This window comes from Cebus imitator, unplaced genomic scaffold (genome assembly GCF_001604975.1).
Source record: "Cebus imitator isolate Cc_AM_T3 unplaced genomic scaffold, Cebus_imitator-1.0 Scaffold622, whole genome shotgun sequence".
Classification (NCBI taxonomy): Eukaryota; Metazoa; Chordata; class Mammalia; order Primates; family Cebidae; genus Cebus; species Cebus imitator.
In genome coordinates this window covers 771645-794547 of record NW_016107937.1, presented here as the reverse complement: position 1 = coordinate 794547, position 22903 = coordinate 771645, and the positions used below count along the sequence as shown (strand labels likewise).

The 22903-nt window shown below is 35.2% G+C and overlaps 1 protein-coding gene across 1 annotated transcript; it reads right to left on the bottom strand.

Annotated features, from left to right (window-relative positions):
- Positions 1 to 11693: 11693 nt before the first annotated feature.
- On the bottom strand, positions 11694 to 12697 carry LOC108295184 (olfactory receptor 10AG1). The gene has a single exon (XM_017517224.1). It carries the CDS (start codon positions 12650 to 12652, stop codon positions 11747 to 11749), a length of 906 nt encoding a protein of 301 aa, XP_017372713.1. The 5' UTR covers positions 12653 to 12697; the 3' UTR covers positions 11694 to 11746.
- Positions 12698 to 22903: the final 10206 nt, after the last annotated feature.

Below are 22903 nucleotides of genomic sequence, written 5' to 3'. Positions count from 1 at the left end.
AAAAAAAAAAAAAAAGAAGCATGCTATTATTGCTCTGAAAACAGCCCAGGATGAACCAAACTGCTCTATTCATCATAAGCACTGTAACAGCCAAAGGCTCACAGCTTTTCCATATGATTTCAGTTTATTTATTTACTTTTCTTGAAAATTCTATTTTATTTTGGATATAGTTTGGCAGTGTCCCTACCCAAATCTCACCTTGAATTGTAATAATCCACATGTGTCAAGGGTGGGGCCAGATGGAGATAATTGAATCATGGGGATCGTTTCTCCCATAGTGTTGCAGTTGTAGTGAATAACTCGAGCAAGATCCAATGGTTTTATAAATGAGAGTTTCTCTGCACAAAACTCTCTTGCCTGCTGCCATGTGAGATGTGACTTTGCTCCTCATTCACCTCCTGCCAGGAGCGTGAGACCTCCCTAGCCATGTGGAACTGTGAGTCAATTAAACCTCTTTGATTTATAAATTACACAGTCTTGGGCTTAACTTTATTAGCAGCCTGAGAACAGACTTTGGTGGCAATTCTATTGTTAGTTTTAACTGTAGGTTATTCTTTAAATCATGAAGAGGAAACATCCAGGTATAGAATGTATACAACATCTAAACATATAAGCCTACAGTCATTTGACAAATATTCTCCAAAAAGCTAACCATATATAGTACTCTTTACTAGCTGATATCGTATTTTTCAAAAGCTAATGATCATGATATAAAGGATGGGAGGAATAAGAATATACACTATTATTTTTAGGGGAAAATGTTGAGACATGAATTGCTAGATGATGAATCAGGTTGGAATCACTGGTCTCATTGTCTAAGGTGTTACCTGAGCTTGTTGTCTGACCACCAAGAAAATTAGAGTGTGGGTGCAAAGGGTGAGGTTGGAGTGAAAGTTTAATAAGTGAAAGAAGAAAGCTCTCTGCAGGGGAGAGAGAAGCTCAAGTGGTTTCTTTCTGTTCTTACAGTTGAATCAAAAGCTTTTATAAGAAGCTTTTCTCAGCTCTGTAGCTGTTTGAGTGACTTTTTTAACGTGAAAAGCTGTCTGCACAACTTCCCCTTATCTATGTAGTTGTGGGTATGTCTCTAGGCAAGCCAAAGTGATGCTTCTCCTGTTTGTATAACTGTGGGTTTGTTTTAGGTCAGCCCCCTCCTCCCTGTGTAAGTTTTCACGGATCCCACTGTTTATGTATCTGAAAAGGGGAGAAAACTTTTTCCTGTGAGCTCACCAGTTACACAAACAAAAGGCTTCTGTGCTGGTTATCTGTGCAGGTGCAGTCTAAGTTTTCCCCAGGCTGCTCTATTTTTGCCCTTAGCTGTTACTTTTCAGGCAGGCGGCTTCTCTAAGGATCAGCCTTAATTGTTTACCTAACTGATTTTTCCTTTTCTTGTCCCTCAATAAGACATGTTACTATGTTTTTAAGTAAACAGTCCTATGATACTAATGAATTTGTGAAGAGACTTGTAGAGTAAATATAAATCTGTTGAAAACTTAGTTTCTCGTTGAAAATGCCACCTTCCTGGCTATAATTCTGATTTCAGAATGTCCAGCATGAAATGAGACATTCCATAATTAGCAAGCAAAATTAGCCAATATTAAGTCAGGTAAACAAGATAACAATTTCTGACAAGAAAATGGCAGAATTAAGTGAGAAAATAGATACTGAGTTCAAATCAGCAGCCAATGCATTAAATAGTCAAGCAGGAATTTTCCCAAGGCCATTTGAGTCTGTTCCTTACATTGTAGATCATGAGGTTAAACGCTGAGTTGACAATGATATAGAAAAGAGATAAACATTTGCATCTTTCTGGAAGAATGTTTGGATTTAGTTCCTAAATATGTAATGATTCTGGATCCAGAGAATAAAGCCACAACTACGACACAAGATGAGCAGATGGAGGAGGCCATGACTTGTCCTGTTTCTGATGGAGACTACAAGATGGTGAAGATGATTTTCCTGTAGGAACCAAGCATCATGATAAAATGGTTCATAGCAAACAGCACAACATCTGTAAAAAGCAACATCTCATTCACAAAATTATCTCCACAGGCCAGTGTGAGTGTTGCGGGAATGTCACGGAAGTGATTTTTTAAAAATTAGATTCACAAAAGGGTATGGAGAAAGTCTGGCATGTCTGCCTTATCACCTCTGAAACTCTGATGATCTAGGAGCCAGCCATCAGTTAGTTATAGACCTTGTGATTCACAAAGTGGTTACAGGCCATCACTGTCCAGAGAAAGCACTCGATAATTACAAATTTAAGGAGAAAGTACATTTGTTTAACACAGACAAAGAAATATTTGTTTTCTGAGTCCAAAGCTTTGTGAACATTCTAAGAAGAGTGAGACACATGAAATGTATTTAAAGAAGGAAAAAACACTGTAGAAAAGATACACAGAAATCAGGTGATCGTCATCGACTCTGACGATTAAAATAATGATTTTTATTATTTCCTATCATTTCCCATCATGATTATCATATAGAAAAGAAAAAAAAAGAAATTATTTGGAGTTTGAGAATACCAAAAATTTCCAAAGAATGTATACCTTTATTGAAATATATTGAAAAGTATATTGAATATATACTTTTACTGAAAGGAAATTAACTTTCCACAGTTAGCTTTCGGTCTGTGAAAAGAGCGCAATTAATTATTTATCCTTTTGGCTTGTTTTTTTTAAGCCACTAGAATGAATAAGTGTTTGAATAAGTAGCATGTAAAATGTATTACCTCCATTTCTATGATACTGTTTTAAATCTTATCATCAAAGGACACAAGTGAAGTCTAATGTTAAATATATGCTAAATTCTAAACATATTAAAATAATTATATATAATACTAGATTTGCATTTAAATGGCAGTAAATAGTTCTAGAATTATGCATTTACCATTTGGCTTGTGTATGAACAAATTAAAGTGAGGCTTTTTATTACATATAATAACAAGATTCTTGAAGTGGAAGCAGTTATATTTCTCACATTTCCCAATGGAATGTCTACCATTAAATTTTGAATTGTATTTTTCAATAACACCTCAACTCTTCCAGGAAGACTTTTGCAAGTACAGTATGTGCCTTGCCTTCCATATCACATAATTATGGCTCTTATGTTTTATTCATATACCTGTCTTTGAAACTGTATCTTGTTTCACTTAACTATAAAAATAAAATGATCATTGCTTTTCAGCATATGCTTCAAAATCCTACTATATTTTGCCATGCAGCAAATGTCCACTAAATTTTTTTTTCATTTCTTTTCTTTTTTTAGTCTATTGGTTGGCCAATTAATGATGACAATATGGAATAAATTGCACTTATATGATTTCAAGGAATCCACCTAGATGATTTAACCTCAGTTGTCTGACTGTGGGATATTGGTCATTCTCATTTTAATAATATAGCTGAGATGAAGCATATGGAAATAAAACTGAGATGTAGAAATTAAAATACATTATAAATACTATGTAGTTGTCTGAAAGACCAAAAGAAGAGAATATTCATTGCAGATAGAGAACATGTAAGAAAGTATATCTCATTCTTGAGCTATCAGACAGGATGCTGTCTGATACATGAGCCAAGATGTGTTCTCCTTAAATGATTCTCAGTTATCTGCCATATGTATTTTATATAATAACATGTATGTTACATCATAGTCAAGTAATCCACCATATTTTATAAATATGAAATTCTTTAACCATCAATTAAGATGACTCTTTGAATTCATTATAGATTATTTTAAATGAGAGTGTGATCTTGATGCATAATCTCTAACACCTAAACTATGTGTGACTCACTGGCACTTGATATTGTTTTAGGGCAATTTATACCTGGGCCTTCTCTGTGCTTGATAACTTCCCATAAAGCCGAGACAGTGTTTCTTATTTCCTTCTATAGACCCATAGAAGATATTAATATGTTTGGGCATATAATATTTTTGTGAATAAAGATTTTGGATCTAATTTAACGTAAATGTATGATAAGACTACATTATTCTCAAAAAGGAGAGGACAAAAATTCCTGAGAAAACATCCAATGTCACAAGAGACCCAAGCGAACACTTACTTACAAATGTAGAAAGAAATTGGTTGCTAGTGCTCGTTAATACAGAAAAAGAAAACAGACTAAGTAATCTCCTTTTTACATAGTTATCATTTTTCTTTATGTGTTTAATGTTATTTGGGTATAATTTTATCCTATTTAATGGATAAATGTCAAATACCTTTTCTTTCTTTATTATTATTATTGCTATTGTTATTATTTCAACAGGTTCTTACTGGAATACAGTGCTGCAGACTCGGCTCACTGCAGCCTTGACCTGTCTGACTCACAGGATCCTCTCACCTCATCCTCCAAAGTAGCTGGGACCACAAATGAATGCCACCATGCCTAGCTAATTTTTAAATTTTTTTATGGACACAAGGTCTTGCTATTTGGCCCAGGCTACTCTCAAACTCCTGAACTCAAGGCATCCTCGGGCTTCAGCCTCCCCAAGTGTTCAGATTACAGCTGTGAACGACTGCACCCAGTCCATTATCACATTCTTTAATCATCAAATAGGATGACTCTGAATCCATTATAGATTATTTTTAATTATAGTGTGTTCTCAATTTAGAGAATGAACTGTAAGCACAATCACAGTGTATTGTCCATAAGCCTTTCAACAATGGCTTTCTCTCTGAAATTCAGTAATTTTTCATTACATCTCAAAAAAAACAAAAAAACTGAAGTATTTGCTTAAAGTTTTAGGCATACCTTTAAAGATGTAAAAAAAAATATGTGAGAGAAGCAAATCAAAAGATAATTATTGCATTTGTGCACTAGTATTATTTTAAAACTACTATTCTTCTAAATAAAATCTAGGGAATGATGTGTCTGAGAAAAAATATTAGAAATTTGGTCTCCCATAACCTAGAGTGTATTTTGTCCTATACTGAGTCATAGAAATGTATGTATATTTAAACCAATATTTTTCTCAGAAGGAATAACTCCAACTAACTTTCTATGATGTCATTGCTAGATTATCATCAGTAAACAAGCTGGATTTATGTAGCGTTCTCTGAGCTTAAAAGCGATTTATTAATTTTGTTTAGTTTCCTCCATAATAAGGAAAGGAGAAATTCAAATGTGGAGGCTTTGATTGAATGAAATTTTTGTGTTTAAAAACTTGTTTATATGCTGAATTTTGAATCTATGGAATCTTGATTCTCTTATTTCTACAATATTTTAAAATAAATGAACATAAATACAAAAATTATAAAATGTAAAATAATTTGCACTTTGCTAAGTGTTGTTACAGTTCTCTGCTAGATTTAGTTATAGCTTTTCTCTCAGTAGAATAGTTTAAATACATGTTATATGTACTTATATATTATGTAATATAGTATGCGTATTCATTACTTTATACTGTGTTAGTATAATACTTTTGTTTAACAAATTTTTCTTCTCTTAAGAGAAACTCGTATCTCTTTCAGAATATATGTACATTCAGGCCAGGCGCAGTGGCTCATGCCTGTAATCCCAGCACTTTGGGATGCCAAGGTGGACAGATCACTTTAGGTCAGGAGTTCGAGATCAGCCTGACCAACATGGTGAAACCCCATCTCTACTAAAAAAATACAAAAATTAGCTGAGAGTAGCGGTGGGCACCTGTAATCCCAGCCACTCAGGAGGTTGAAGCAGGAGAATTGCTTGAACCTGGGAGGCAAATGTTACAGGTCAAGATTGAACTCCAACCTGAGTGACAGAGTGAGACTCTATCTCAAAAAAAAAAAACAAAAAAAAAAAGTCATATTACTTTTAATTAAAGATATTCTTTTTCTACTGATTATATTTCTTTCTCATACGTCACCTTAATATTTAACTTTGTGCTTCTGCTTGTCACTCATTTAGAATTTTTTGCAGACACTCTGGCCAAAGCTGTCCTTCCCAATAGTCACCCAATAAAATTCAGTTCCCTGGCCACCCACCCCACCAACCCCACTAAATCTTGACAAGGGCAAGAGTACCCTTGAGAAAGTAACACTTCTTAATGTCCTCTATAATTCCCTGGAGAATATTTAAACTCAAAATTGTGTCTTTTTAAGTTCCTTTTTTATCCCTGTGTTTCTTAATGTTTCTCCATGATTTTTGCACCAGAATCTTAGAATACAGCAACATCAGACTCTGAAATATTACCTGCACATGCTTTATTTATTTTGATCTATTTCTTATTCAAATTAACACTATTGTAGTTGGAGAGTTAATTATTTTTGTCAAGGACAACATAAGTGCTATTTCAAGCCATATCTCCAGTCTGTGATAAATAAAGCCATTTTAAATCTGAAATATATCAGAGGGAAAAATAATTCTCACAGTGCCTGCTGTCATTTCCAGCCTACTTCGTTGACCTGGGTGAAAATTGTTGATAGGTATAACAGAGGCTTTTTACTCACTTCCATACCACATTTTAATTTGAAACAGAATGTTATTTGATTCATGCTCTCTTTTCCCTTTCTCTCTTTATTTTGCTAAGAACAAACTCTTTATGTTTGCCTCAGTCTCTAAGTTGATTTCTTTGTTTTTGAAAATGGTCTCACTCTCCTGGACTGGAGTGCAGTGGCACCATCAAGGCTCAAGGCAGCCTGGACCTCTTGCACTCAGATGATCCTCCCGCCTCAGCTCCCCAAGTAATTGTGACTACAGGCGTGGGCCACCATGCCAGGCTAATCTCTTAGCAGTTTTTGGAGAAACAGGGTTTTTCCATGTTGCTCAGGTTCATCTCGAGCTCCTGGGCTTTAGTGTTCCTCCCACCTCGGCCTTTCAAAGTGCTGGGACTACAGGTTTGAGCCACAACATCTGGCCTTCTGAATTTTTAAATGAAAGTATTTAGATAGAACTTCTCACAGAAATTAATTAGTCCCATTTTAAAGTATGTTTTATTTAGTATTTATACATTTTTATCATTTTCTTCGGGATTTTTACATTTGTTTATTGTACACCCGTACTGGGTACAATTTACGATGGCCCGAATATTTCTGCTTCCTCCTGTTGTTATACCTTCTCCTAGCTGTGCAAATCCCTAGGCCTTGCTGTTAAAGGATTATGCACATATAATTAAGATTTAATATCAGTTGACTTTAGGGTGATTTTTCATGTGGACCAGACCTGATCATATGAATTCTTTAAATTAGGGACAGTGGTCAGGGAGAGCAAAAATCAGATTCAGAGTGAGGGAAATGGAAGAGGGGAGAGGGCATGGGATGCGTCAGCTTCTAGGAGCTAAGATTTGGCCTCCGCTGACATCCAGCTAAGAAACTGTTTCTGTTCAGGATCACTAAATGCTGAAATGTGAATGCATTGAAATGTGAATGCATACCGAAATAAAAAAAAAAAATTCATTGTTGGGGGGCAGGGGAAGAAATTGTACCTGTCTTTCAATCTCAAGAAACTAGACTCTGCCAACAATGTAACTGACCCCACCTATATTCAGATATTCTTCCCTAGAGCCTCCAGACAAGATCTTAGCCCAACTGACACCTTGATTTCAGCCTCTGAGACTCTAAGCTGGAGCCTACCACCTGTGCCAAATTTGTGACATACAGAAACTGCGACATAATAAATGTGTGTTTTCTTAAATTGCTAAGTTTGTAGTCATTTGTTATGCAGTGTTAGAAAAACAATGCAATCACTTACAAGGCACTGAATTTACCATTACCGTTGTGGATATAGACTTGATTTACACCTTTGTTAGAAAAGCTGTCTTTATCTGGGAATGTATGGATGTCTAGATTTTTACTGTTGGTGAAGTTAAGATCAGCGGATTTTAGGATATTCTGTATAAGTCTAAAACAACTCTGGAACCCCAGATACTTTCTTTTTAGATGGTTTGCCACTGCCCTAATGAGCTTGACAACCTGACTTGATTAAATGACCAACAGAAATCATACTCCACTTTAATTCCCTTCACTCTCTGACCTTTCCAGAAGTCCAGATTCTTTGTACAGTTCATTGATTTTATTAAAAATCAAGAGAGTAACTAAGGGCCCTGGGAATTTCTTCTTGCTGAGTACTCGAAGCTATTCAATGCATGCCTGCAGTTTTCTTTTTCTCCTAAACCATATTTTTTACTTCATTTGATTTTTTGTTTGTTTGGTTTGGTTTAGATTTGGGGTCTCGCTGGGTCGCCCAGGCTGGAGTGCACTACTAGTGTGATCACAGCTTATTCTAGCCTCACACTCCTATGCTCAAGCAATCCTCCTGCCTCAGCCACCCAAGTAGCTGGGACCACAGGCACATGTCAACATGCCAGCTTATTTTAACTTTTTAGCAGAGACAGAGTTTTGCTATACTGCCCTTGCTGGTCTCAAATTCCTGCCCTCAAGTGTTCATGTTGGCCTCAGTCTCTCAAAGTGCTAGATTTATATGTATGAGTCACCACGTCTGTCCTACTCTGACTTCAAATAAAATCCTTCTTTGAGTATATTCTATGTAATCTGGTGGATCCTTTCAAATACTCAAATTAGAGAAAACAATACAAATGTATTTATTTTCTTTAGGTTTAATAATATGTAGATAGAAAATATTTGATCAGAGGTTTGACAATATTTAGCGATATATATTTTCTTAATTGGGTTGATATGGTAAGATATCAAAAAATTAACATACTGGCCTGGCGCAGTGGCTCACACTTGTAATCCTAGCACTTTGGGAGGCCAAGGAGGAAAGATCATTTGAGGTCAGGAATTTAAGACCAGCCTGGCCAACATAGTGAAACTCTGTTTCTTCTAAAAACACAAAAATTAACAGGGCCTTGTGGCACGTGCTTTTAATCCCAGCTACTCCGAAGGCTGAGGTGGGAGAATCACTTCAACCCGGGAGGCGGAGGTTGCAGCTGAGATTTGACCACTACACTTCAGCCTGAGTGACACAGTGAGTCTGTCTCAAAAGAAAAAAAAAAAAAAAAAAAGAAAGAAAACTAACTTACTTATTGTATTGTCATTAAATATAGATTCATATTTATTTTATTAGCCTTATTAAGTGCTTTAAGTCCCCACATTTTTATTGTTTCTTGAAATGATTAAATTTTTGCTTTTTTTTTACTTTGTTATTTTGGAATTTGTTTAAATTACCATTGTCAGCAAGTATATGACAAAAATTTATACATATCTTTTGGTATTAAAAAGACAAAGGCTCAATTTATATATAAGTATACTACTTAAATGGCTTCTGAAAATGTGCAAATTTATTTTTATATTTTTCATTTATCAAAGACTAAAAAACTATTTGTCAATAGTTACGTAAATTTTTATTGTGCTTATTATCTATTTGATTTGTTAAATATTAGTAAGAATCCTCTCATCAATTCAATACTTGTTCGTATTTTTCTTTTTTTTCTGGATTGTTTTATTGATCATCATTTAAGGCTCACTGAATGACTAAATGACTTTCAGTTATTCTTTAAAAGAATGTCCCTAAATGGCATATGTCTTTATTCCTCCTGTTAGATAAAGAAATCTAATTTTTCTTTCAAAATTCAAACATGATTTGGCTGATATAGAGAATTTACCTACTTGATGGGAAATATTCTTTAAGACATTTAGTAGCAATAAAAAAGAGAAACACAAATATTTTCTTTGTAATGCCGTTTTATATTTTCATAATAACTAAAGGTATTATTTCTTGTGATCTAGCTGTTATATTCCCAATATAGTATATACAAACTGTAAATTAAAATAGAATAAAACAGAAATGTCGTCAATTCCTGCCAGTATGAGGAAGCTACAATTCTCTTCTAATCCACATCCTCCTAGACACTGTTGATATGCAAACAACCCATTCCTAACAGGCACATGTAAAATGCTATATGAAATTATAGTTGTTACTGGTTTTACAAAAATAATGCTATATTTTTTAAGTACATATAAATTCTCTCTTACATATTAGGAAAGTAGGAATTTCTTCAAAGGAGCAGTTCTGAGACATTGTCTTGAGTGGTTGTACATTACTATAAGGTAAAGATGTACTCCAGTGTCTTCAGATGCTCTGAGAGTGACTTCCCTTTACTCTCAAATTTGAAAAAGTTCATTATAAAAGTTTTTGAAAAAACACATTTGTAATAACTACTGAAAAAAATGTTACCTCTGCAAGATCAAATTCCATTGATTTAGCTTGTAAAGAAAAATATATATTTTTTTCTTAAATATATTTTGTTTAAATATATATATATATATGTATTTAAACAAAAGCCAAATTACTATCTAAAATGCATGCAACAACTGAAGACTGAGCATGGTTAGATACAGCATTCATTCCAGATGATTCAAACAAAATAACTTACATAAGAGGACAATTTATGTGATATATTATTTCCCTTGGTCTATCTATCTTAACAACTTACTCCAAATTGGGTGACTTAAGACAATAGTAAATTAGACACTTACCAGCTCTCTAGGCTCCTCCAAAATCACAATGTTGGCAGGAACTCCCTTCCTTCAAAGGCTTTAAGGAAGATTCATTCCTTGCTTTTATTCCGTTTTGGTGAATCTTGGCCTTCTTTGGTTTGTGGTTGAATCATTAGAATCTCTGTCTTCACTTTACATGATATTCTTCTCTGCTTCTCTGCGCCATTTTCCCCCCGAAACTTCTGCCTTTCTGTCTTTTATAAGAACATGTGTCATTGGACTTTATGTGCAGCCTAAAATCTCATTTAAAATCTTTACCTTCACTCTATGAGAAATACCTTTTTTTCCCCAAAATAAGATTAAATTTGAAGGTTCTAGTTGAAGATTTCTATTTTGAGGGGCCAGCATTCAAACCACTACACATAGGTAAGGCTAGTTTAGGATGAAAACTAAATATTACCAAAGCAAGCACTGAAGCTACAAGAGGAGAAAACATGTTATCAGGAAAGAGTAAGATGTAGGCAGTAGAGGAATAAGCATTCTCAAGATTTTTAGACTTAAAAATATATAGACACCAGGTGCAGTGGCTCAGGCCTGTAATCCCAACACTTGGGGATGCTGTGGTGAGTGGATCACTTGAGGTCAGGGGTTCAAGACCAGCCTGATCAACATGAGGAAACCCTGTCTCTACTAAAAACACAAAACTTAGCCGGGAATGGTGGTTCATGCCTGTAGTCCCAGCTACTCAGGAGGCTGAGGCAGGAAAATCACTTGTACCTGGGAGGAGGAATTTGTAGTGAGCCGAGATCACATCATTGCACCCCAGCCTGGGCAACAAAAGCAAAGCTCCATCTCAGTTTTATAAAAAGGTAAAGAGAAACAAGTAGGGTAAAATGCAAAGAAAACCCCACATCCTTTGTTTCAACCATCTTAACTATTTTTGATGTTTCAAATTGGTTAAATCCAAACTAGGGTTAGAGAAAGTCAGTAAATACATCTGAAGGAATGGAAAGATAAAAGAAAATGTGTTACAGAGCATGACCCTAACCCCTAACTCAGTTGGGTTAGGGTCATGACACATGCAGTTATTTTTTATTTTATTGCTCAGGTAGTCTTTTAATCAATAGTTAACCATTGATATTTAAAATGAGATCTTGGCACCTGAGTTAAATTGTGCTCCAATTCCACAGTAGCACATAACTTAACTCTGTGAATCAAACACCCCTTGACATAATGTAAGTTTGCATTCATAATTTCAAATTTCAGTTACCATCATTGAATACTATGGGAACAAAATTAAAACATTTTCTGTTGAGGCCATGGGACAAACCTATAAAGAAATTATTTCTGTAATAAGTTTACGTCTTTGTCTCATGTTAATGACTTAGCTAGTAATTTTCTCAATGCCTCCATGATATCTTTGTTCCTCAGAGTATATATCATGGGATTCAAAGTAGGAATCAGAATGGTGTAGAAAAGAGAAATCAGTTTCCCCATCCTCTGAAACTGATGTGGTTTGGGCTGTAAATAAGTGATAGTACCTGCTCCAAAGAATAAGACTACAACTATTAGGTGAGATGAGCAGGTGGAGAAAGCTTTAGCCCTTCCTCTGGCTGATGACAGTTTCAGAATGTTGGAGATAATTTTGCCATAAGAGACGACAATCAACAGAAATGGCACGGTGATAAACACCACCACTACTACATGAACTGTTATCTCATTCACAAATATGTTCCCACAAGCAAGCTTGAGTACTGGCGGGACGTCACAAAAGAAATGATTAATTGTGTTAGATCCACAAAAGGGCAAAAGGAAAATCTGGCATGTTTCCCCAATCACTACAGGAATTGTGGTGATCCAGGAAGCTACTATCAGCTGAATGCAGACTTTGTGGTTCATCACTAGAGGATACTGCAAAGGCTTACAAATAGACACATAGCGGTCATAGGCCATCACTGTCAGAAGGAGACACTCTGTGCCTCCAAGCATAAGAAAAAAACACATTTGTGTAGCACAGGCAAACAAAGAAATATTTCCTTTCTGAGTCCAAATGTCCATGAGCATTCTTGGGATAATGATTGTTACATAACAGATTTCCAAAAAGGACAAGTTGCTAAGAAAAAAATACATGGGGGTCTGGAGTGCAGGGTCAGTTTTTGTTATTAGTATTATGATGCTATTGCACATCAGGATAGTCAAATACATAAGTAAAAATATACCAAAAAGGATCCAGTGGAGATTGGGAATATCAGAAAACCCCAAAAGAACAAATTCCATTATTGTAGTCACATTTGAGGTTTCTCTTTTCGTTTGCTCTCCATCTGCAGATATAGCAAATTCAAGATAGTTAATTCATTCACATTTAGAACCGTATTTTACTTTTGGGTTAACTAGGTGAGATACAGGAATGTACTTATATAATCTCTTAAGTCGTTTTTACCATGACCTTGCTCTGTTTCTAGGTAATGAACTGATTTAGAGTTAAAATCAATTTAAGAAGTGAAACCCTAACATATTTTATTATACTGGGATATAATGCAACCAGAGGCATTGAGAGGCATGCATTGTTGCTTAGAAAATATTGTGGAGAAATAACATCTTATTATTTCACACTTAAGAGTAGAGTTATAATATAGGCTTTTTCTATTTCACCTGGGAATATTACTTTTCTTTGTATTGGTAGTCATATTCCAGTTTCTTTTGTTTCAAAATATTGCCCTTGAATATTATGATTAATTCCTATTCAAAATGAAGTTTAAAGTTTTCGTTTTTATGCACTAGTGACAATCAATTCTCTTAAACTATTTCTTGGTTACTGAGAGACTAAATACATGCATTATTGTTGCTCTACGTCATGTCTCTCCCTTATTATTTATGCTAAATGTAGAAACACTAATACCAGCAGGCTGTTTATTAACTTTCCCTGTTAATGCCATGTATACAGTGAATGCTACTTAGTAATTAAATTTTAACTTAAGATATAGAAATTCATCACAATATATTTTTACATTTTTTTATCTAAGTGAAATTCTCCATCGTCATATAACCAAATATAATTCCTTGCAACCAAATACAACTCCTTCTCTCTATTTTCCCTTCAACCTGTTGCCCTATTAAAGTAAGACTCTTTGATTAAACCCAATAAACATTTAGTCTGGCCATCTAAGCGGCCAGAGCACATGAATGGGACTAAAAAATGAAACAAAACAAAACAAAAACACAAAGTCCTGCTTCACTTCATGTCAATATCATCCCATATGAAGATATCACTGCTTGACAATTCCCGTTACATTTTCTTTTTTTTTTCCCCATTTATTTATTTTATTGCATTTTAGGTCCTGGGGTACATGTGAAGAACACGCAAAACTGTTGCATAGGTACACACGTGGCAGTGTGACCCGCCGCCTTCCTCCCCATCACCTACATCTGGCATTTCTCCCCCCGCTATCCCTCCCCAGCTCCCCACCACCCACCGTCCCTCCCCTATTTCCCCCCAACTGATGCCAGTGTGTAGTGCTCCCCCACCGTGTCCATGTGTTCTCATTGTTCAACACCCGCCTATGAGTGAGAACATGCGGTGTTTGATCTTCTGCTCTTGTTTTAGAAAGCTGGAAAACAAACATTATGAAAATGTCTAAAATTAACTCCAGATGGATTAAAGACATTTTCTTAATGTTTGTTTTCCAGCTTTCTAAAACAAATTCTTTTTCATTTTTCTGTGTCCTCAAATTTGCTGCACCTATAACCCTTCTAACCCCATCAGCTGAGGCTTTTGACTTAATACATTGATAAATAAAAGTGATCAAATATTATCTAATATTTATACATTTATATTAGTACTATTTTCAAAATTACCTTAAATGATTTTTATTATTAATGTAATTGTACCATTATCTGACATCTAAGTTTATTTAACTTTATATTGAAGAGCTATGTGATTTATATATTAAATAAGTAATTTTCAGACAAAGGTATCAAAATTTCATGCTTTTCTGTTTCATTAGTTGAATTTCTATCCACAAACTTATAACTATTCTTAAATAAAAAATCTGTCAGCCTAATTACAGTATAGCTTACTTTTAGGGATTTGCATGCAGCTGTCTGTACAAACTTTTTAAGCTCTTCTTTTTCTCAGGAACTATGATTTCGCAATCTGCTTGCTTGTTTCAAACAGCAACTGCTCTTAAATAGGAAAAGGCAGACTCACCCTAGAGTATAGCTTCTCTTAGGTATCAGCTTAATTTCTAGAAGGCTGTTTCTGCTGTCAATCATTCTGATTCATTTTTCAAAACTACTTTGAGTAAGCTTATCTTCCTTTTCATCTCCTCATAAGGGGAATCAATTAAATACCATTTAGTTGTCTAGTATTACTTTCAAGAAAAAGTTAAAAATTTTCTAGCTATTGTATTTAAGGACCCTAATGCTTAGTGTGGATTTGCTTGCCTTACTTCAATTTTCATAATTTATCCACATACAAATTATCTAGACCTGTAAAAAATATATATCATGTGTCTAATCACATGAACATAATATACTTGATGTCTTTAACATATTGAATGGTGAGATCCTTTTTCAGATGTGAAACCCTCGGTTCCTAGGTTAACATTTTGTATATTAAAACATGTTAAGTCTGCTGAGAAAATCTATCTATACATTTATTTCATACTATTTTGTCTACTAAGGCATCGGGGAATGTATCCAGCTGGTTGAAAATGTAATATACACCTCCAAGATGGCCCACTAGATGCAGCCAAGAGGAACATCACCCACAAGGGACTGGGACATTAGGAAGATTGGTGCGCTCCTAGAAGAACTTCAGAAGGAAAAGACTGAGAGGGAATGGAGGGAAGACACAGATACTGAGCTGCAGGGTGAGGAAGCTGAGAATTCTGCATGAGGCTGCCTTATACCAGGAAGCACCTGGCCCCCAGTGACTCCTGCAAAGGCATGAGTTGAATGGACAAGGAACAACCCTCTCTTTCCATGAGCCCCCAGAATTCCAGCAGAAGAAATCCCCTGGACCACCAGGAACACTTGAACTGATAAGGAAAGATGCTTAGAGAAGTGGTAGGGGCAGTACTCAAGCCAGTGTGGAGACCAGAGGGTTTGGTGCATGAAGTGTCTGCAGTGGAGAATGGCCAGGAATGCCCATCCTCCTAGGCTTGACTTGCTCCCATAGGAGACATTAGCCCTAGGGGAACTGTGAGACCTGAATCCTGCAGGGTGGTCTCACCCACCACATGAGGCTATTCTAACATGAGCACCTCTCAGTTTGCTGACCTCTCTTGGGTCCCAGTCTGGCCCCCAGCCAGGCACCTCCTGGGGGCCACATCATAGGTCCTGTGCTGGGGGACCTCTGCCTGACCAGCAGAGTGCTCCAGTGGAGTAGCCCCTATGGGCACAGGCCAGCCCACCAGTGCCCTCCCTGCACTGCATCCTCTCATGCCACTTTGCCCACACTCATCCCCCTGTGTCCACCCCCTATGTATGCCTCTATCCTATTACTTATGCTAATTATAACAACAATAATACCAGCATTGCTTTGCCAGTGAGTGTGTTGCCAGCAGACATTGCCTTCCCCTCCCTGCCAGCGTGAGTGTGCCTGTACATCCTGGGTGCCACTGCTGCCAGAGTGAGCGCACCCCTGCCCCTGCTGCACCGCCATTGTCCTCAGAGCATTTGTGGGCCCGTCCCTCCCTGAGTGGGTCTAATGGTCACCAGTCAGTGGTCATTAGAAAAATGCAAATCAAAACCGCAATGAGATAGATACCATTTCACACCAGTCAGAATCACTATTATTAAAAAGTCAAAAAATAACAGATGCTGGTGAGGTTGCAGAGAAAAGGCAACACTTACAGAGTCTTGGTGGGAGTGCAAATTAGTTCAACCATTGTGAAAAGCAGTGTGGTGATTCCTGAAAAAGATAAAAACAGAACTGCCATTCTACCCTGTGATCACATTACTGGCTATATCCCAAAGGAATAGAAGTCATTTTATTATAAAGATACATGCACACATACATTCATTGCAGTACTATTCACAATAGCATGGACATGGAATCAATCTAAATGTCCATTAATAGTAGGCTAGATAAAGAAAATGTGGTACATATACATCATGGAATACTATGAAGCCATTAAAAAAGAAGACTATGTCCTTTGCAGGAACAGGGATGGAGCGGGAGGCCATTATCCTTAGCGGACTAACTCAGGAACAGAAAACCAAATACTACATGCTCTCATCTACAAGTGGGAGCTGAGCGTTGGGAACTCATGGACACATGGAGGGTCTACCTGAGGATGGAGAATGGGAGGAGAGAGAGGAGCAGAGAAAATAACTATTGGGTTCTAGGCTTAATACCTGGGTGAAATCTGTACAACAAACCCTATGTGGAACAGAGCTTCACGTGTACCCTTGAACCTTTAATAAAAGAGTTTTTGTTAATGCGAGCCACTTCAAAAATAAACATTTTAAACTAGATGATTTGAAACAGAAGGAAAAGAAGAAACTTTTCAACATCCTTTTGGTATTTCAGCCACTTCCTGGTGTGTATGGTGATGTTTCTCAGGCATGAAATCAAGAGCACAAAATCTATTTCTATGTGAAGTTACATTTGTTTCTTCTTGTTTTGGATTCTGTAACTATTTGACAGTGTGTTTCTTAAACCAAGTTCCTTTATGCATGCTAAATCTGCTTCTCTATACCACAGCATGATTTTCCTATATTGCTCCTCTGTACTCTTTATTATCACTGATTTGGTATGTTCGAGTGGGGCTTTCTTCATTACCTTCTACAATTGAAAGCTGCACTAATTATTTTCGAGAAACTTTCCATTACATACAAGTTGGGACAAGCTGAATGTCCATTCTCCATTGGAGTACACTGGTCTATTATGAAAAAGGAGAATTGAATAAATTGAATATTTCATAATTCAATAAAAAAAATCACAATCACCAGAACAAGTCTAAAACCTGAAACATTACCACAGATATATCAATGCCTTATTGAAATAAAGAAGTATCTTACATTCATGTCACAGTGCAATGTGGTTGTTAGTAACGAAAAAACTCTATTTCCTTCCATCTAATAGTCCTATTGTTCCCTAGGTCATCTTTTCGGTTCTCTATTGGACCGTTAGCATTCAGAGAGCTGAGAACCAAATACAGACAGAGCATAAGGAAACAGGCTCACTCTAAAGAGTCTCAACACATGATAGACGTGTCATTTCTACACATATGGTATTGTAGAAACTATTAACATCATCTAACTTAAATGTGAAAGGGCCAGAGGGGCTGCATTACTGTAGGTCAAAAAAACAAAAACTGTTTTGGAGAACATCAAGGCAGATTAGATTCCATCACAGGGTAGTTCACTTCTCCCAGATATAAAAAGTATTTCCCCAGTGCCATAATGTTCAGTCCTGAAAAATTTATGATCTATAATTATTACCCATTTCTCTGTATTAGGTGTGGGTGATCTCCTTCAGATCAAGAGACCAATAAATAAAAAATGAAAATACTTCTTCCACTACATACTCAGTATACAGTGACATTGGAGTGAAACATGCTGGTGCATTCTCTTTTTTTTTTTTCTTAGGAGAGACACAGCTTTCACTAGTACTCTGGGTAGAATTTTAATGACACTTATCCTGGACACAAATAGATTCTTTTATTAATTTTTCTTCTAAACATCTGGTCCCATTCTACCTTGTTTACCTCTTTTGCAGTGGCATCTAAAGGAGATTTGAACAATCATAGTCTCATTGCACCCTGCTCAACTTTTGTATCTCAATTAATGATGAAGGAAGTCTGAGGACCTGGAATTTGTTTACAGATCAAAGAGTCAAAGATTTAATAATCTTGACCTTGTAAAATTTTTTTTTGGCTATAACATTTTCTTGGAAATTAAAAAAAAATATTAATTACTGCACAACAATCCTGTGACAATTTTTTCTGAAATACAGATTTTAAATATCTTAGTACTCTCATGCCTCTCTGTTTCAAGTTAAAGCTGGCTAATTGGTAGCTTTCTGAGATTTTAGGCATCACGTAGAGCATCAGTTTATTTATTGTCTAACTCTGGACGGTTCTGAAAGTAAATGGATAAACTAAAATTAATATATATTGTATTGCGAAACCTGTATTTAGAGGCAAGTTTCAAATGCAAAGTGCTATGCTATAACCTGAATACATTTATATTTGTGCTTAAATGTTAAAATTTACAACACGATAATTATTTCTGATATTTGTCCATGTGTTTTAGTTGTTTTAAAAAGACATATTTGCATCTTAATACAATGTAATTATTATTTTTAGCATGCTCTTATTCTTACATTAACAATGTTACTGAGGTATAATTTTCAGAAAATAAGCTGCATAGTTTAAAATACACTTAATAGTATTTAAAATTCAATGTGGTGACAGACATATTCACTTGTGAAACCACAATCAAGGTATAGAACATTCACATTATCTAGAAACAGTCCTTCTTACCATTTTTCTATATCATTCATCTTTGCTTTTAACCCCAGGAAACCATGGATCAGAATTCTACAGTTAAAGATAATTCATAATCAATAGAATGTGCATTTTTATGTGTGAAGTTTTTTCCTTAGCATAAAGATTTAAGAGACATCTATGATGTAAATATCAATAGTTTATTCATTGTCATTGCAGAAGAGAATTCCACTGGATGAACATGACATAATTTGCTTAGGCGCTCATTTGCTGATGAGCTTTGGTTGTTTCCATGTTTTGGTGATTGTACATGGAGTAGATATGTGTACTCATAAACACAGTTTGCATTTGATATATATTTTCAATTATTTTGGATAGATGTTTTGGACATATTAAAGAATATATTTATATTTTAGGAAATTGTCAAAATGTTTTTTGAAGTACTTATATCATTTTACATTCTCACCAACAGTGTATGAGGGTAACAATGCTTCTACACCTTGGTTAAAACTTGACTGTTAGAATGTTTGACTTTTGCCACAGTCATGTGTAGGTTCTGGTATTTCATGCTGATTTTTATTCATATGTCTTTAACGACTAAAATGGTGTGCATATTTTTATATGCTTATTGAATACCTACAAGTAATTTTTGGCTGAAGTGTTCAATCAATTCATTTATTTTTTACAGGATTGTCTTCTTCTTATTGGATGACAAGTGTTCTTTATACATTTTGTATACAAACTCTTACTCAGAGATATTTGGAAATATGTTTACCACTTTCTAGTTTCCTTTTTTAAAAATTTTATTAATGGTATTCTTTGAAGAAAAAGAGTTGTTAGTGTTGGTTTACTTAAATGCATATTTTTATGAATTATGCTTTCTGAGTACTCTTTTCGAAGTGTATAATAATCTTTATATCCCCAAGATTTTCTTTTATGATTTATTCTAGACCTTTCTATACTTTAGATGTTACATTCATGTCTACGATCCATTTTGAGTTGATGTTTGCATTTAATGTGAAGTCAAGTTTGATGTTCCTTTAGTCCTATGCAGATATCTGCTTTTGCACTGTTTGTTGAAAAGACTTTTCATTCCCCATGGACTATACTAGGATCTTTGTCAAACATCAGCTAATTATCTATATATTATGTTACATATATTATAAGGTAATATATACTATTACTATATTATTAATATGATATAAATATATTATACAATGTAATATATATAATTATCTGATTTATATATATTTTTAGACTCTTCATTTCATTCCATTTATCTATGTATTTAGGTTCCCTAAGATATTTTAGGTAAACATTCACAACACTTACCTAAAGGAGCAACTTTTCCTTTAATATTTTCAACTTTATTTTCCCTCATTTCATTGTTCTGTCTAGAGCCTCTGCACAAGGTAACATGCATATTTTTCTAACTGATATATAATAGTTATACATATTTATGGCTGTATGTGGTATTTTAATACATGCACACATTGTGTAACAGCCATAACAGTCACATCTAATGTAAGTGGAATATTCATCACATCATATTAACGTAATTCCTTAATGTAGGTCTCCATCTATTACTATAATTTAATTTGGGGGTTGTTTATTTGGATACATGCGATCCTTGAATCTTGATGCTTTCATTCCTTCTAACTTGTTTGCTTAGTTTTCCAACTTTGGGACATTCACAGATTTTGAAAACTAGTTTCCACTTGGCCTCATCTAATTACTGATGAGGGTATTGACCCAACGTAGCTAATAGCATAATTTTAACAAATAAATTATTCAAAATCCGTTAAATGAGACAAAACATTGGTTGATGATTGTTCATTTTGAGAATGTGGTAACAATAAACACCTAAATTTTTTAAAAAAGACTAGAAATTAGAAAAATTGGGCCGGGTGCAGTGGCTCACGCCTGTAATCCCAGCACTTTAGGAGGCTGAGGTGGGCGGATCACAAGTTCAGGAGCTTGAGACCTGCCTGGCCAAAAGGGTGAAACTGTCTCTACTAAAAAATACAAAACTTAGCCACTCGTGATGGCAGGCACCTGTAGTCCCAACTACTCGGAGGCTAAGGCAGAAGAATCACTTGAACTTGGGAGGCAGAGGTTGCAGTGAGTCAAGCTCAATTGGAATGCAGTAGAGATAATTGCATAATGAAGAGACTAAAATATTACCTTTATAAGAGAGGTTTTAAGAGATATTGTTAGTTTATAAAGAAAGAAGATAATGAGAAAATCACGTTCAATACAATAGCAGTTTCTGAGTGCTTTTAAATTTCTTTTGAGTTACACCCAATGCAAGTATTTGGAACTTTTTAAATACAAATGCATTGAACAATATGCAAGAAAATATAATAATTAACAAATATTAATCTGATAAATTAGGTAAATAATTAAAATTTACATTAAAAGTACACATTCAATGAATTAAAAACTAAGCAAAATCACTAAGTGATAAGAGCTCCTAATTTGACAAAATTTGTAGACTTTGTGAGTTTAATTAGGTATAAGAGAGTTGAATTAGAGAGTAGGGAGTACAACTCAAAACATGTCTAAAGCTCCAAATCTCAAGATAACTGGATTTCATCTCCCAAACATTGTTTCTAAGTTTTACATAAGAAGAAATATAAACATTTACTTGCACAATATTTTAGTCCCATATGTGATTCCATTAAGTCACACAGTACAGAGGAAGTGGAGAAAATACACTGAAACAGTGGCCAGCTGGTGTGGAACACTGTAGGTGAACTATTCAGTGGACAGAGCTCCAGGGTCTGGTAACCACTGTGGTCTAGTAAGGTGGGAGAATAATTGAGGCAACACTGAATTATTCATGAATATCTAACTGGCCAAAGTCACCTGCATGGACCATTGAGGAAAATAAGATGGTTGAGCTGGGCAGCATTTTGTGACTGGCCATAGTGTCTGCTATGCCTACATCCCAGGTGATGTGAGCATCACTACCTCTATCAGGTACAAATTCACTGACAAGGTCAACAGTAAGAGCCATGGAGAATTTCCTTCCATAAAAGTGTCTGTCTCTTTAGCAAGCCACAGCCCCTACACATCTTCTTCCAGAGTCCTACCAAGGCAAATCCTTGTCTATCTCCACATTATGAATGCTTAGATTTAATACAAATGCCATTTTCAATTAATATGTAATCACAATTGAGAAAAGACTTTTGTGAACAGAAAATCCAGGACCTTATTTTGAAGAATATCTGTCAGATTCATTAATTGAATATTAATCTATCAGTTGGGAACTATGCAATGATTAAAATCTTTGCAGCACATGAGCATGTGTGTACGTGTCTTCCTACATATGTGTAAGTCTCAAGCAAAGAGAGAGAGACAGGGCTAGAAAATTTGGAGCAGAATGAAAGGCAATAGAAGGATATCTGGAAAGAGAATAGGAAGGAGAATTGATGCATACTAATCAGAGTTTCTTGATAGCACAGTTTTGCACAGATTCGCACATTCTTTAAATACACACATGCACACGTGTATGTGTGTGTGTTTGTGTGAGAGAGAAGGGGAGGTAAAAGCCGAAGAGTTTAAAATTCCTATTAAAACTAGAGTCCTGAAATTTGATTTTATTCCTACAAGAAGTAGTTCAGTGAATAAAAAGGAGAAATATATACTAAACTTACAGAATTTCTCATCTATGTAATATTTAACAATCCCTTAAAAATCATAAATGATCAAAAATAGTGCATGAGACAAACATGAATGGATAATAGAAATTATTTTATATGTCCAGTTTCATGTATCATTGTGGCTTTGGTCTGCAAATATAGAATTCATTTGTTTTTCTGGATATGGATAAGATTTCACTAAAACTATTATTTTGGCAAGCCTATTAAAGATATACAGAATAATAGTAAAGTCAACATGCCATGGTCTTGTATCAGTCTGGTAATTTACTTTATCCCTAAAGGGATACAAATACTTCAGTGTTAACAGAATGTGTTTACTGAGAAAATATTCTAATAAAACGTAGGCACGAGCTATACATTGAAAGTAACTAAAATATGCTCTTTAGTTCAGATTTTTAGTCAAACAA

Bases quoted from the DNA above. Each gene is read 5' to 3' on its own strand.
- LOC108295184 (XM_017517224.1), bottom strand. From the start codon at position 12,652: ATGGAATTTGTTCTTTTGGGGTTTTCTGATATTCCCAATCTCCACTGG.